Below are 15,870 nucleotides of genomic sequence, written 5' to 3'. Positions count from 1 at the left end.
GGTTCAGGTCAATCATGACAAAACCACCCGCCACCTGAACAGTTTCTTTCACCGTGCTGTGGCCCTCACCAACTGGTCATCTGGACCATACACATTAAGATACTGTGCACTCTATGCTGCACACTGCATGAAGCCATCTTGAACTGCACATGCACTGAGTATACAAAACATTAAGAACAACTGCTCTTTCCATGACATAGACTGACCAGGTGAATCCAGGTAAAAACTATGATCCCTTATTGATGTCACTTGTTAAATCCACTTCAATCAGTGTAGATGAAGGGGAGGAGACAGGTTAAAGAAGGATTTTTAAGCCTAGAGACAATTGAGACATGGATTGTGTATGTGTGCCATTCAGAGGGTGAATGGGCAAAACAAAAGATTGAAGTGCCTTTGAACGGGATATGGTAGTAGGTGCCAGACGCACCGGTTTGTGTCAAGAACTGCAACGCTGCTGGGTTTTTCACGCTCAACATTATCAAGAATGGTCCACCACCCAAAGGACACCCAGCCAACTTGGCACAACTGTGAGAAGCATTGGAATCAACATGGCCAGCATCCCTGTGGAACGCTTTCGTCACCTTGTAGAGTCCATGCCCCAACGCATGCCCCAACGAATTGAGGCTGTTCTGAGGGTAAAGGCGTGGGGGGGGGGAGCACCCCTACCTCTGCATATACACTCACCCAGTTCACGAAAATGGTTCACTCCTACAGACAGTGAGTCACGTGGCTGTGGCTTGCTGTATATATTAGACAATGTTAGAATGGGAAAAACAAGTGACCTAAATCTCAGAAACGTCCGCATTCCCGGGCTTTTCACACACGACAGTGTCTATGGTTTACCGAGAATGGTGCGACAAACAAAAAACATCCAGTCAGCGGTAGTCTTCTGGGCAAAAACAGTTCGTTGATGAGTGAGGTTGAAAGAGAATGTCAAGAATCGTACAAGCTAACAAGCTGGCTACAAACAGAGAAATAACTGCACAGTACAACAGTATTGTGCAGAACGGCATATCGGAATGGACAACTCGTCGATGCTTGTCACGGATGGGCTATTGCAGTAGACGACCAGAACAGGTTCCACTCCTATCAGCTAAAAACAAGAAGAACAGTGGGCCCGCGATCACCAACACTGGACAATTGAGGAGTGGAAAAACTTTGCCTGGAACATGGCACAGCGAGTTCAGTATACTTGAGTGGCCTGCACAGTCCCCAGACCTCAACCCAAAAGACCATCTTTGGGATGAAATGGAACGGGCTGTTCGCAGCATGAATGTACTGCAGCAACTGCGTGATGTCATCACGTCAGCATGGACCAACATCCCTGTGGAACGTTTCCAACACCTTGTAGAATGCCCTGTAGAATTCAGGCTGTTCTGGAGCCAACAAGATGTAGTGTACCTAATAAACTGGCCGGCGAGTGTGGATATTGATATATTTATACTGTACATTTGTATATCAACTGTACATTTGTTCATTCTCTTACAGCTCTATGTTCACTATGTATTTTGTATATAATCTACTGTATATCCCTTTGTCTGTATTCTGTCTATCACTAGCAGCACCATATATCACCAAGTAAAATTCTGAGTATGTGTAAATGTACTTGGTGAATAAAGCTGATTCTGATTCCTAACCCTAACTTCATGTCCAGACCCCGCTTCAACCCTAAGCCTAGCCATGACCCTAACACCACCCTAGCTTCATGTCAGAGGAGGCTGGTGGAAGGAGCTATAGGATGGGCTCATTATAAAGACTGGAATGAAATAATGGAACGATATCAAACACATCAGACATATGGAAACCCCGTTTTAACGCTGTTCCATATTTTCCATTCGAGCCATTACAATAAGCCTTTCCTCCTATAGCTCCTCCCACCAGCCTCCTCTGCTTCATGTCCACAACCTGGTTCAACCCTTACCCTCAACCCCAACCCTAGCCCTAGCTTCACGTCCACACCCTGGTTCAACTCTAACCCAAGCCTCAACCCTAACCCTAGCTTCATGTCCACACCCAGGCTCAACCCTAACTCTAGACATAACTTAAATTTGAGCCATAACCTTAACCCTAACCTCAACACCAAAGACTGTATAGGTCAACACCCATCAAGGTTGTACAGAGCATGGGATGAGGCAACAATGTGAAATTCTACTACAGAAAAAGGTTACAAAGTGGAATTGTCAGGAGAAGCTACACTACAAAGAAACTGTGTGTACAGATGTCTTACTTTGATGGACTTGACCGTTGCCAGAAACATAAGGTTAAAAGAAAAAAGAAAATCTACAAAAGCTCCTCTTAAAAGACTTGCAGCCCAATAATTGTATCAGCATGTCTCTGCTGTCTGCTGTGTGGTTGACAATGGAAGTACAGGCAGCACAAAATCATCTGCACTATATCATGACCTCATTGACCGGAGTCTTCTCACTTGTCCATGGGGAGAAGAATTTGAATTATTATTAGACCCCAGGTAATGCTTTAGCTTTTTCTAACACCAGCGAGAATTTCCATATTTGTTTTGTATTATTTAATTATTTGTATATATTTTTTGTATGATTTAATTTGTATTATTGTATTATCTAATTAAAATTATGCAAAGGTGGAAAGAAAGGAGTGACTCAACATTTTAAATGAATGAACAGGATAAAACTTTATTTTTCAATCAAATGTTTCTTCTGTGACAAAGAGGTCCACATAGTCATATATACTGTATGTGTCCTACATAAATATACATAGTGTTTACATAATCTGTAATACCATTGAAATATCTACAATCAGACACATAATTCTATTCTCAAACTGTTCACAGGCGTATTTTGCATTAAGATGTGTCTAGAAGAGTGTGTGTTTGAGTGTGTGTGTGTCTTAGAAAAGCTGAAAAGCATGTTACTTTTAAAGTTTAGGGTTTGTGTCAGTCCATGCAAAGCTAAGCAGTGGAAAGGGCTAGTATTGCTATAATATATCTTCAGGAAATTATTAGTAGAAGGCATCACTATGGTTGCACACGTTGTCTGTGAGACTGTGCTTTTGTGTTTGTGTCCGCTTCCCTACCTTACCAGTGTGTTTCTATGTATACCTGTGTCTGTCTTATTAGTGCTTATGAAGTCAAACACATGGGCCAATTCATTCAAAGAGCATTGCTGCCATTTACATCCTTAAACACATATCTAGAAATTATTTAACAGCTTTGAATCGGGAATTACTGTAACAGAGATGATTAGCAAGAATTCAGCTTTACGAGACATCATCTGGCGACATTTTGGAGAAAACACATCCATACAGTAAAGTAATTACAAAATCAATATTGCTCCTATAGCATCAGTTAATCTATCACATCTACAGTATATTCACCTTACAATATACACAGCACAACTCAGTTGTATGACATCATACACTGGAATTAATTCACTGACTGGCATGAGAGTATATGTACCGTTTTGATTTCCATGGAAAATGACAACAGTGTCATCTTTTTCACCATTTCTAAATTCAGCTGCTGAGGCAGTTTGTCAGTGTTTTTGTGACTGTTATCCTACTCTTCTAAGCAGTGAACACGGACAACATTTTACAATGTAAGACTAGGAATGATAGTAGTATTATGACACATTACCAGAGCACACTCTAGCAAGTATACAATTTCTTTGTCTATTACAAATACTCCTAAACACCTATTTATGTGCTTCTTTGGATGGAATTTAACGATCTAAACTCTGTGCTTCTGTCATTTTGAGTCATTAAAGACTTATGCGATTGTCATCTTTGTGGTGGAAGGGACCATACAAATGCCTGTGCTGTTGGTGAGTTGAAAAGATGAGCTGTGAACAGATCACACCCTCAATCCTTGATATAGATATAACAAAGAAAACTCTAATTTTACAAGTTTACAGTGTATCAACTCAAAGCGGAGCAGAACTTACAGTGTAAATATAATCTAATAATAATATATCATTTAGAAAAAAACAAATAGCACTTGAACAATTCATCTGTCAAGTCTGGCTATTCCTATTGGTTTGCTACAGCTAGAAGCCTCTATTTAAACAGTGTATTAAACATTTGTACACATTTCATGTTTTGTATTTACAGTCATTTACGTACAGTATACACAAACCGTGCTGGCATTACTACTATGAGGTTTAAGCGAAGGTAAACAGTAAGAGAAAGGACATTGCCTTTAATGATGATCCAATATGCTGTGAAGCAGATCACTGATGTGTATAGGGATCTATGGCTTCACATAATATTGAATCTCTATGTTGGTTATTGTCCATACTGTCAGGACAGATAGATTAAGTGGGATGTGTACATTTTTGCCATAGAACTCAAATGTATCCCCATATAAATTAGTGTAATTGTAAACATGGCACATAATCACATATATTGGCTACTACATGACATGTTAAGAATTCTAATTTTGCTGAAAAAATTCTGAGTAACATTGTGCAATACAGTGTTCAGTACATACGTACACTACACTACCTGAACCAGTTACTTTTGTCTTACAAATAAGAGAAACACCTTGCCCTCAGTCTTTCTCTCACTTTCTACCGACATAGATACATATCTGTAATTGTAAACATAAATATGGCATGCCAAGCAAATAAGCTGGCTAATAATGTTGTCTTAGTTTAGGAATCTGAGCATGTATGGCACTGAAACATATGACTATCAATTATATAGTCATGGTGGTGGAGGGATATAGTCATTATTATGACAAGATTGAACACTGTTAGAACAAAACAGTGTGGTAAGCCTATCTGGGGCAAGAGTTCACTGTAGCTACCTAACCTTTCTCTAGTTTAGTTCACAGTGGAACAATAATTAGTGCTCCCATCTGGATAGGCTCCTACATGTCGGTCAAGGAGAAAGGTAGTGTGTCTGTACTTCTAGTGATTGATAAACATGTGCACTTTGTTTTCAGCTTTTCAGTGTGACATTGTAATGTCATGTATTTGTACTGATACTGTACCAACAGTTTGCTTTTTGCCCTCAACCCTGAAGTCAATGTTGATTGTGAACTAGTCACACCTTTGCTTGTCGGTCAAGGTCTGGTCTTTATTTTATTAATTTTTATTTAACCTTTATTTAACTAGGCAAGTCAGTTAAGAACAAATTCTCATTTACAATGACGGCCTACACCGGCCAAACCCAGACGACGCTGGGCCAATTGTGCGCCGCCCTATGGGACTCCCAATCACGGCCGGTTGTGAGCCAGGGGGTCTGTAGTGACGCCTCAAGCACTGAGATGCAGTGTCTTAGACCGCTGCGCCACTCGGGAGCCCAGGATGATGGTCTGCTCTGGTGTGCTTTGCTTTGTGCATGTATAGTACAGTACTCTCTATCTTACCACTGCTCTATGGGCAGCCACACTCTTCCAGATACTGGCCCTGCTGTTTGGGCCTCTCTCTCTTGTGTTTCTCTCTCAAGCCAGAGAGTTGAGGACTGCAGTGGACTGACTGGACATCGTCCTCTACCATAGGGATAGATACATGTTTGATTTATCTCTGTGCCCTCCACTCCCACTTGGGTTGTGTAAGTGGAGAAGCCAGGAGAAGCACTGCAGAGGGCACATTCATTTATAATATATGACTCCAGCTGTGTGACCTGCTCACAGACCTACCTAGACTCCCTCTCTGTATATCTCTCTTTATGTACTATAGCTACATAGCTTCTAATCTCAAAGAGCAATGGAGACTCACACACAGAACCAGAGAGGTCAGTGAAAACAGACAGGGGCAGAAAGTAGCGGCATGATTCCACTCCAACCCACACTCTGCACCTGCAGTGAGTCACCCAGACCCCATCATTAATTATTCAGATTCTAACAACGCGTAGGGATTTTAAAAGTCACAGAAGATTATGTGGATGGTTTACAACAGGCTTTTTCCTGTGAAATAGTTAGAGGGGGGTGGTTAGGTGGGAAAAGCTTGATTGAGAGGTTGGCTAAGATGCTAACAACATCATAATGTCTTTCACTATTTTGCCCTCTGAGTCTCTCCAGGCTAGGGACTGTGTGTGTGTGTGTGTGTGTGTGTGTGTGTGTGTGAGAGAGAGAGAGAGAGAGAGAGAGAGAGAGAGAGAGAGAGAGAGAGAGAGAGAGAGAGAGAGAGAGAGAGAGAGAGAGAGAGAGAGAGAGAGAGAGAGAGAGAGAGAGAGAGAGAGAGAGAGAGAGAGAGAGAGAGAGAGAGAGAAGGGGTAGGGGAGGGTGTGGGGGGTGCAGCCGGTGTAACCCTTGTCCTCGGAGCGTTCACTCAAAGCGTTCGTAGTTCCTGGTCTGTCTCACGCGGGGTACCATGTCCAGCAGCAGTCTGGAGGGAGAGAAGAGAGACACATTGTGGGATACAAGAACAGACAAGATGGGTCATAAGACATTAAATTATTGAATGTGTATAATGTAAGATAAGATAATTACTTTATTATCCCCATGGGGGAATGTGTGCGCATATGTGCATGTGTCAATATGTGTTCCTATTTATGGCTGATGGGTATGTATGTGTGTCTGTGCATAATATGAATGTGTGTGTAGGTGTGTCGTGACTGTCTGACGTGATTGTCTGTTTACATATGTGAGCGTGTCTGTGTGTCTGTTTGCATTTGTATGTGTGTGTTCGTAGGCTGCATGTCTCTTACTTGACCCCGTATGCGAGGATGATGAGTCCAATGATGACGCCGATGGATCCGTCCAGGTACCAAATGTCAGGGTGGTGTCTGAACACCTCAGCACTGATGAGGATGGAGAAACCCATGATGCCCCCCACCATGGAGTTAAACGCTACAGCCACATCAATAACCACAAGAGGTGAAACAGAACATGTTGATTAGGCCAAATAAAGGAGATGTGCTATAATAAATAAGAACATCTACCTTTTCATGTCTGATAAAACAGTCACAAACCAGGTTTGTTCTCATTCAGCGCTCTGAGTTTATGTGCATGTGCATTTACCTGACTATCATACAAATTTGTACAATGACGTTCCTTTTTCTTTCACTCTTTTAAAACTATATATTTGAAGCTCCTGTATTCTGAATATCTGGCATCCAGAGCCAGTCAGAGTCAAACCTCTTTGATTATTCCAATGCCTGTGGTAACAGTGCAGGTCAGCTCCCCTGCACCCCAGAAACAGAGTGATCGACAGAGACCCTTCTATCTAGCACCTGCCTCCATGTGTGTCTAGTGGGAGATAAGTGGAGGGTCTGAGAGCAGAACAGCAATATCAGGTTTATTGGTTTGTTGCTGTGTGCGATGTGAAGCCTGCAGGAGAGACGGGTGGGGAGCGGGAGAAAGGGACAGAGACAAAAAACAACAAAGACAGAGAGAAAGAGAGGAAGGGGTCTAGAGGGGGAGGGGAATGGAGGGAAGGGGTGGAGCGTCTACAGCTGAACCACGTACACCAGTCGCCCTCCAGCTCTTATTTATTACCATCATTTGTTTTTCTGCCTCTCTTCCATTTTTCTCACCTCTCTGGCACAAGGCCTTATAGCTCTGCTTTAATTGGCTTGAGTTCAATAAGGCATGCTGTGCAAGCCCATGGTATTAGTGAGTGTAAGTGTATGCACAGTGTGTATGTGTGTGTGCACAGTGTGTGTGTGTGTGTGTGTGTGCACAGTGTGAGTGTGTGTGCCTGTGAGTGTGCATGTGCGTGTTTATGTGCGTGTGTGTGCATGTGTGTGTGTATGTATGTGTGTGTATATGTGTGTGTGGGTATATGTGTGTGTATGTATGTGTGTGTGTGTGTATATGTGTGTGTGTGTATATGTGTGTGTGTGTGTGTGTGTGTGTGTGTGTATATGTTTGGAATTTGGACATGTGAGTCAGTCTTTCCAAGCCTACCGTCAGTGATGAGGGCTCTACTGGTCAGCACTCTCCCCAGCAGGAACTTGAACACAGCCAGGATGATACATACAATCCCACTGACAATAGACACACTGAAGAGGAAGTCATCCTGAGAGAGAGAAAGAGAGAGAGGTGAGAGAGAGGGGAGAGAGAGAGGGGAGAGAGAGGGGAGAGAGAGAGGGGAGAGAATAGAAAGGGGAAAAAATAGTAAATATATTGTGATGAGTCAAAGGGTTACAGAGTGCTCTTGTCCTCAGCAGTATCATTAATATTGCACAGCCAGGATTGCAGGCATGATCAGGTGCCTCTCCTCTCCACAAGGTCATGAAATTTGTGAGGAGCCTGGTAATAACACACTGCTTTACAAACACATGATACCTCCCCTATCCAGTATTAGTAAAACAAAGAGGTGACAATCAGCTTAGTGTAGACACGTTGTCTTGATACAATATGCCACATATCATGTTACTGTTAATAGGATGATCAATTTCAGTGCCGTGTACATGGAGTAGGATTTCTCTTTTATTAGATATAAATGTTTATTCTCTGTAAACCTCAATAGCCTCAATCTTGTTTTTTAGATTCTCATTTTGTTAAAGTGTCATTCTTTACATCACAAGCCTTTACAGTATAAGGTCAAACTGCAGTCTGGCATAAAAAATTATCACTGCTTTTTGTTCCTCCATCTAATATGGAGATTTCTTGTCTTCCCTTGATGTGTTCAGACTTACAGTTTTTCTCAATTGCTAAAACACTAAACCCTATTGTCTGAACCAAATGCTCAGTTGCCTGAACCCACTGATTGAATCAATCACTCTTTTGGCAAAACCATAAGCACTTTTCACCTGTTTAGACATAACTTGCCAACACATTTTCATTGTGATGCACCCGTGCTGCATAATGGTGAGCACAGGTGACAAAAGTCAAACACAATTAGAGCACAGGTGTCACCACTTGAACACAACAACTCAAAATTGATCACACTTGTGGCTAATGATGTGAGGGAACATATACAGTAAGCCAGTTCAGAGAGCACTGGTTTGTGAGGCCCTACAATGGATAGAAATCTGAGAGGAAGAGTTCGTATGAGACGAGGTCGAGGTGGTCGAGGTGGTCGAGGTGGTCAGCGAAGACAAAGAACAGTAATATCTGATGAAATCAGAGCTACTGTGATTGACCATGTTCTTGTCCATGGTATGAGCATGAGGGAGGCTGGACAAAGGGTACAACCAAACATCAGTAGATTCACTGTGTCCACCATAATCCGAAGATTTAGAGAAGAGAACAGGTAATTACCTTTTTTTGACATTATAGTACAGTATGTAAATGTTGACAGCAATTACTGTATGACATACTATATACTGTACCACAGTATACTGTAAGTAAATATATGTTTCAGTACATTACTGTACCAATGTACTGTAGTATTGTAATGGAGGGTTGGTCTAACTGTTTGTAGGCCTAATATTCCATGTATATTTTTTGTAACTCCATGTTCTCTTTTTGTAGAATTGAAAGACTGCCACATGGGGGTGGGAGGACAAGTATGTTCTCCCCACAGCAAGAGACCCTAATTGTTGATATGGTCCGTGAGAACAATGCCATTAAACTGAGCGAAATTCAGCAGAAGATCATTGAGGACCATTTAAATTTTGAGGGAATCAACAGTGTCAGCCTCTCTACTGTTGATCGTGTCCTCAAGCGCAACAGACTGCGCATGAAACAGCTATACAGAGTGCCCTTTGATCGCAACTCAGACAGAGTCAAAGAGCAAAGATTCCAGTATGTACAGGTTGGCATATATCCAGACACATTCAATGTTGATTACTCTAAGTAGTGATTTACTGTAGTGGCCTAAATCACTTTTTCCGTATCACTTACAAAACTATATCTATTTCTACAGAGGGTTTTTCAACTGGATGCAATGGAAAGACCCCATCAATACATCTACATGGATGAAGCTGGGTTTAATCTCACCAAAAGGAGAAGGAGAGGCCGTAATGTGATTGGCCATCGGGCCATTGTTGGTGTTCCTGGGCAGCGTGGTGGCAATGTCACATTATGTGCTGCCATCAGCAATCATGGGGTTGTCCACCATCATGCCAACCTGGGGCCCTGCAACACTCACCAGCTCCTCATTTTCCTCAATCACATGCGAGATGCTTTGTTAGGGCAGCAGGATGAGCATCCCATCTATGTTGTTGTTTGGGACAATGTGAGTTTTCACAGAGCCCTCCAGGTTAGAGAGTGGTACAATATGAACCAATGTTTTATCAATCTTTGCCTTCCACCGTACTCCCCTTTCCTAAACCCCATTGAGGAATTCTTCTCCTCATGGCAGTGGAAGGTATATGAACGCCAACCTTACACCAGGGTAAATCTCCTGCAAGCCATGGGACTTGCCTGTGGTGACATAGGTGTGGAGGCATGCCAAGCCTGGATACGGCATGCCAGGGTTTTTTTCCCCCATTGCCTGGCCAGACAAAATGTGGCCTGTGATGTGGATGAAGTCCTGTGGCCTGACCCAGTACGGAGACATGATGCTGTAGCTGAGTAATGCACTTATTTGTATATTTTTGTACTTTATTTTTACATGGGCTTACTGTACACAAGTGGCAAACGCATAAGATTTCTGTTTGTTTTTACAAGTGCTACATGTAAATGCACAAGATTTCTGTTTTGTCTTTTTGTACAAGTGCTAAATGCACAGTTTTTTTTTGTTTTGCAACATGCATTTAGCCTACAGTGAACAATAAACATTTATTTCTCCAGCTTCATGTCCTGAGCATTGTGTTTTCTATTTTTCTACGTAGTGTTTAGTGACTGTTCAGTAGTGTTTTTTATTTTGATTGACTCGGGGCACGATTTGACAACATAGTTCAGTTTTGAGCACAGATTGAACTGTTTTGAGGTGAAAGTTTGGTTTTGCAAGAAGAGTCTGAGGTTTTGTGAATGTAGCTTGAAAATTGGGTTTTGTGTTCACAGTTAAGAGAAAAGGAGAGCAGCTTTCAAGAAATGTGTCTTAGCAATCGAGAAAAACTGTTAACACCTTCTGGCTGTGAGACTGTGTGTGTGTGTGTGTGTGTGTGTGTGTGTGTGTGTGTGTGTGTGTGTGTGTGTGTGTGTGTGTGTGTGTGTGTGTGTGTGAGAGCGAGAGAGAGAGAGAGAGAGAGAGAGAGCGAGAGAGAGAGAGAGAGAGAGAGAGAGAGAGAGAGAGAGAAAATACAGAAGGTGTTTTTTGTTCTTTCTTTCTTTCTGTCATTTTCCCCTGGTTCAAATTAAAGGTCCTCTCCCACACAGCAGCTGGTAAACCAATATCCCTACTCCATTTTTAATGAGGCTTCAAACTCACTGGGCACTCTGAGGGAGCGGTAGGGTGGACATAATAGGAATCACATCCATACACTGCTACACACACACACACACACACACACACACACACACACACACACACACACACACACACACACACACACACACACACACACACACACACACACACACACACACACACACACACACACACACGCACACACACACACCAAATGAAGCCATTTGCCTGATCCCTCTCTCCCTCCCAGTCCTCCCCAGTCTGAATTGGGAGCAATGACCCCTATCCACCATATACTGTGTCTAACTAGGACCCAGGCCAGTTAATCCTGTCCGGTTGATGGATCACCTCTCACATACATTTCTTACAAAATTCTGGCGTACATGGAGATTGTAGGATTTGCATGTGCCAAATTATTAGGATTTATCAAACTGTCACACGCAACATATAGGCATGTTTTCATTGATAAGTCAGAGCCATGTTACAACCCTGCCTGGAAAACACCATCCATTCACCTTTTATGGTAATAAAAACTCCCTCATTTGCTGTATGATCTGGAAATGTTGGAACTGGGCCATGTCCATTTCTAATAGAAGCAGAATATCAGATTTGATCACATTTCTGTAGAGTTGTGGGCAGAATGTTTTAATCTTTTGCAGTGACTTTTTCTAACAAAAGATGCATGCCGCCTATAGTGAGTACCAAACACTACAAGATTGATTGTCTATTGAACAATTGCTGCCTGCAGCCCACACTTCTATGCAAAAGACGAATTGTTGCTCAATATTTTGTTTATCAATACATGATTGTGTTTCTATCTCCTGCCTTGGTATAGGCACTGAGATTAAATAGGCTATGATGTCACACTCTTATCGCACATCACTACTGTAGCTTACCCATACTGCCGTAGGCTACCGGTCTATTTACTTTCAAGCCTGGTTGGCTATTGAATGAGCAATGGATAAATGGTAGCCTAATATTTATTGTGTAGCAGGAATAAACCTGTCATGTCTGAAAAGGAGAGATATGCCCTGCAATATGATCATGATTTAGGCCTATATAATACAAGTAAAATAAATATATTAGGCAACATGCTCCTACGTGATCTTCTTACCAACGGCTAATGTATCTGTTTTATCATTAGGCCTACATGTTAATGTATCTGTTTTATCATTAGGCCTACGTTTTAATGTATCTGTTTTATCATTAGGCCTACGTTTTAATGTATCTGTTTTATCATTAGGCCTACGTTTTAATGTATCTGTTTTATCATTAGGCCTACGTTTTAATGTATCTGTTTTATCATTAGGCCTACGTTTTAATGTATCTGTTTTATCATCAGGCCTTCGTTTTAATGTATCTGTTTTATCATTAGGCCTACGTTTTAATGTATCTGTTTTATCATTAGGCCTACGTTTTAATGTATCTGTTTTATCATTAGGTCTACGTTTTAATGTATCTGTTTTATCATTAGGCCTACGTTTTAATGTATGTTTTATCATTAGGCCTATGTTTAAATGTTCTGTTTTATCATTAGGTCTACGTTTTAATGTATCTGTTTTATCATTAGGCCTACGTTTTAATGTATCTGTTTTATCATTAGGCCTACGTTTTAATGTATCTGTTTTATTATTAGGCCTACGTTTTAATGTATCTGTTTTATCATTAGGCCTACGTTTTAATGTATCTGTTTTATCATTAGGCCTACGTTTTAATGTATCTGTTTTATCATTAGGCCTACGTTTTAATGTATCTGTTTTATCATTAGGCCTACGTTTTAATGTATCTGTTTTATCATTAGGCCTACGTTTTAATGTATCTGTTTTATCATTAGGCCTACGTTTTAATGTATCTGTTTTATCATTAGGCCTACGTTTTAATGTATCTGTTTTATTATTAGGCCTACGTTTTAATGTATCTGTTTTATCATTAGGCCTACGTTTTAATGTTTTTTATTAGCCTCCCATTATTATAATTCCTGTGCATCAAACACCTCCATTTCCCCCAAAATAACAATATTTGCTTGCAATATTTGCTAGATCAACCACTAGAAGTTGAGTGTACGCATGGTCGGAGAGAGAGAGAGAGAGAGATATATTTGTTACCTGTTGCCACAAGAAAAGGGCAACCAGTGAAGAAAAAACACCATTGTACAGTGAGGGAAAAAAGTATTTGATCCCCTGCTGATTTTGTACATTTGCCCACTGACAAAGAAATGATCAGTCTATAATTTTAATGGTAGGTTTATTTGAACAGTGAGAGACAGAATAACAACAACAAAAATCCAGAATAACGCATGTCAAAAATTTTATGAATTGATTTGCATTTTAATGAGGGAAATAAGTATTTGACCCCCTCTCAATCAGAAAGATTTCTTGCTCCCAGGTGTCTTTTATACAGATAACGAGCTGAGATTAGGAGCACACTCTTAAAGGGAGTGCTCCTAATCTCAGTTTGTTACCTGTATAAAAGACACCTGTCCACAGAAGCAATCAGTCAATCAGATTCCAAACTCTCCACCATGGCCAAGACCAAAGAGCTCTCCAAGGATGTCAGGGACAATATTGTAGACCTACACAAGGCTGGAATGGGCTACAAGACCATCGCCAAGCAGCTTGGTGAGAAGGTGACAACGGTTGGTGTGATTATTCGCAAATGGAAGAAACACAAAAGAACTGTCAATCTCCCTCGGCCTGGGGCTCCATGCAAGATCTCACCTTGTGGAGTTGCAATGATCATGAGAATGGTGAGGAATCAGCCCAGAACTACACGGGAGGATCTTGTCAATGATCCCAAGGCAGCTGGGACCATAGTCACCAAGAAAACAATTGGTAACACACTACGCCATGAAGGACTGAAATCCTGCAGCGCCCGCAAGGTCCCCCTGCTCAAGAAAGCACTTATACAGGCCCGTCTGAAGTTTGCCAATGAAATGAACATCTGAATGATTCAGAGGAGAACTGGGTGAAAGTGTTGTGGTCAGACTAGACCAAAATCGAGCTCTTTGGCATCAACTCAACTCGCCGTGTTTGAAGGAGGAGGAATGCTGCCTATGACCCCAAGAACACCATCCCCACCGTCAAACATGGAGGTGGAAACATTATGCTTTGGGGGTGTTTTTCTGCTAAGGGGACAGAACAACTTCACCGCATCAAAGGGACGATGGACGGGGCCATGTACCGTCAAATCTTGGGTGAGAACCTCCTTCCCTCAGCCAGGGCATTGAACATGGGTTGTGGATGGGTATTCCAGCATGACAATGACCCAAAACACACAGCCAAGGCAACAAAGGAGTGGCTCAAGAAGAAGCACATTAAGGTCCTGGAGTGGCCTAGCCAGTCTCCAGACCTTAATCCCATAGAAAATCTGTGGAGGGAGCTGAAGGTTCGAGTTGCGAAACGTCAGCCTCGAAACCTTAATGACTTGGAGAAGATCTGCAAAGAGGAGTGCGACAAAATCCCTCCTGAGATGTATGCAAACCTGGTGGCCAACTACAAGAAACGTCTGACCTCTGTGATTGCCAACAAGGGTTTTGCCACCAAGTACTAAGTCATGTTTTGCAGAGGGGTCAAATACTTATTTCCCTAATTAAAATGCAAATCAATTTATAACATTTTTGACATGCGTTTTTCTGGATTTTTATTTATTTATTCTGTCTCTCACTGTTCAAATAAACCTACCATTAAAATTATAGACTGATCATGTCTTTGTCAGTGGGCAAACGTACAAAATCAGCAGGGGATCAAATACTTTTTTCCCTCACTGTAAATACAACCCATATTTATTTTCCCATTTGTACTTCAACTATTTGCACATCGTTACAACACTGTATATAGACATAATATGACATTTGAAATGTCTCTATTCCTTTGGAACTTTTGTGTCACGAGTTACAAAGCCAGAACCCAGAAGCAGACCAGGACAAGGTAAGTTGAAACGAAGGTGAGTGTTTATTTACAAAGTCAAGAGTGATGCTGAATAATCCAGGGAACAGAGCGGGCGGCGTTGATTAGTTGTTGGGGGTGCAGTGGTTGATCCAATCATGGCTCGGCAGCCGCCGACCACCAGGCAGAGGTTGGATGAAGGTTCCGGACGAGTGACTGCAGATGGAACAAAACGGAGGTAAGTAAACAACAAACCAACAAGGTGCAAAACAACAAAACTAACGCTAGACGCTCTAAGACTGATACTCTGGTAAACCTACTGTTCATGGCTAACGATCCGGCAGGGAATGGATGTTAGGCCAGAGCCTAAGAAGGGTGATGATCAGGACCAGGTGTGCAGATTGCTGATGGGATGCAGGTGCGGAAATCAAGAGAGCTCCCCGGAGCGTTCCAGAACCCTCGGGAAACTGGAGATCACGAGCAGAAAAACTAGTCCACAGACAGGACCCGACTCAGACTGCCGGGATCGTTACATTTTGTGAGTCTAATGTTTACTGTTAATTATTTATTGTTTATTTCACTTTTGTTTATTATCTATTTCACTTGCTTTGGCAATGTAAACATGTTTCCCATGCCAATAAAGCCCTTAAATTGAATTGAATTGAATTAAAAGAGAGAGAGAGAGAGCAGGAGATGGAGAGGGAGAGAGAGAGAGAGAGAGAGGGAGAGGGAGAGGGAGAGGGAGAGGGAGAGGGAGAGGGAGAGAGAGAGAGAGAGGGGGGGGGGTGAGAACTGAAATGGAAGACAGAGAGAGAGAGAACCAAAAT

The 15,870-nt window shown here is 41.8% G+C and overlaps 1 protein-coding gene across 2 annotated transcripts in view; it reads right to left on the bottom strand.

Annotated features, from left to right (window-relative positions):
- Positions 1–6,162: 6,162 nt before the first annotated feature.
- LOC121536239 (transmembrane protein 163) overlaps positions 6,163–15,870 on the bottom strand; it is an 84,417-nt gene continuing 74,709 nt past the window's right edge. For both annotated transcript variants that reach the window (XM_041843507.2, XM_041843508.2), the window contains exons 6-8: positions 7,826–7,937; positions 6,625–6,766; positions 6,163–6,302 (exon numbers count right to left, since the gene is read on the bottom strand). In XM_041843507.2, the coding sequence (XP_041699441.1) occupies positions 6,242–6,302; positions 6,625–6,766; positions 7,826–7,937 (315 nt within the window). In that variant the 3' untranslated portion in view covers positions 6,163–6,241. The remainder of the gene's footprint in view (positions 6,303–6,624; positions 6,767–7,825; positions 7,938–15,870) is intronic.

Source organism: Coregonus clupeaformis, chromosome 23 (assembly GCF_020615455.1).
Source record: "Coregonus clupeaformis isolate EN_2021a chromosome 23, ASM2061545v1, whole genome shotgun sequence".
NCBI lineage: Eukaryota > Metazoa > Chordata > Actinopteri > Salmoniformes > Salmonidae > Coregonus > Coregonus clupeaformis.
This window is presented reverse-complemented; position numbering and strand designations above follow the sequence as displayed.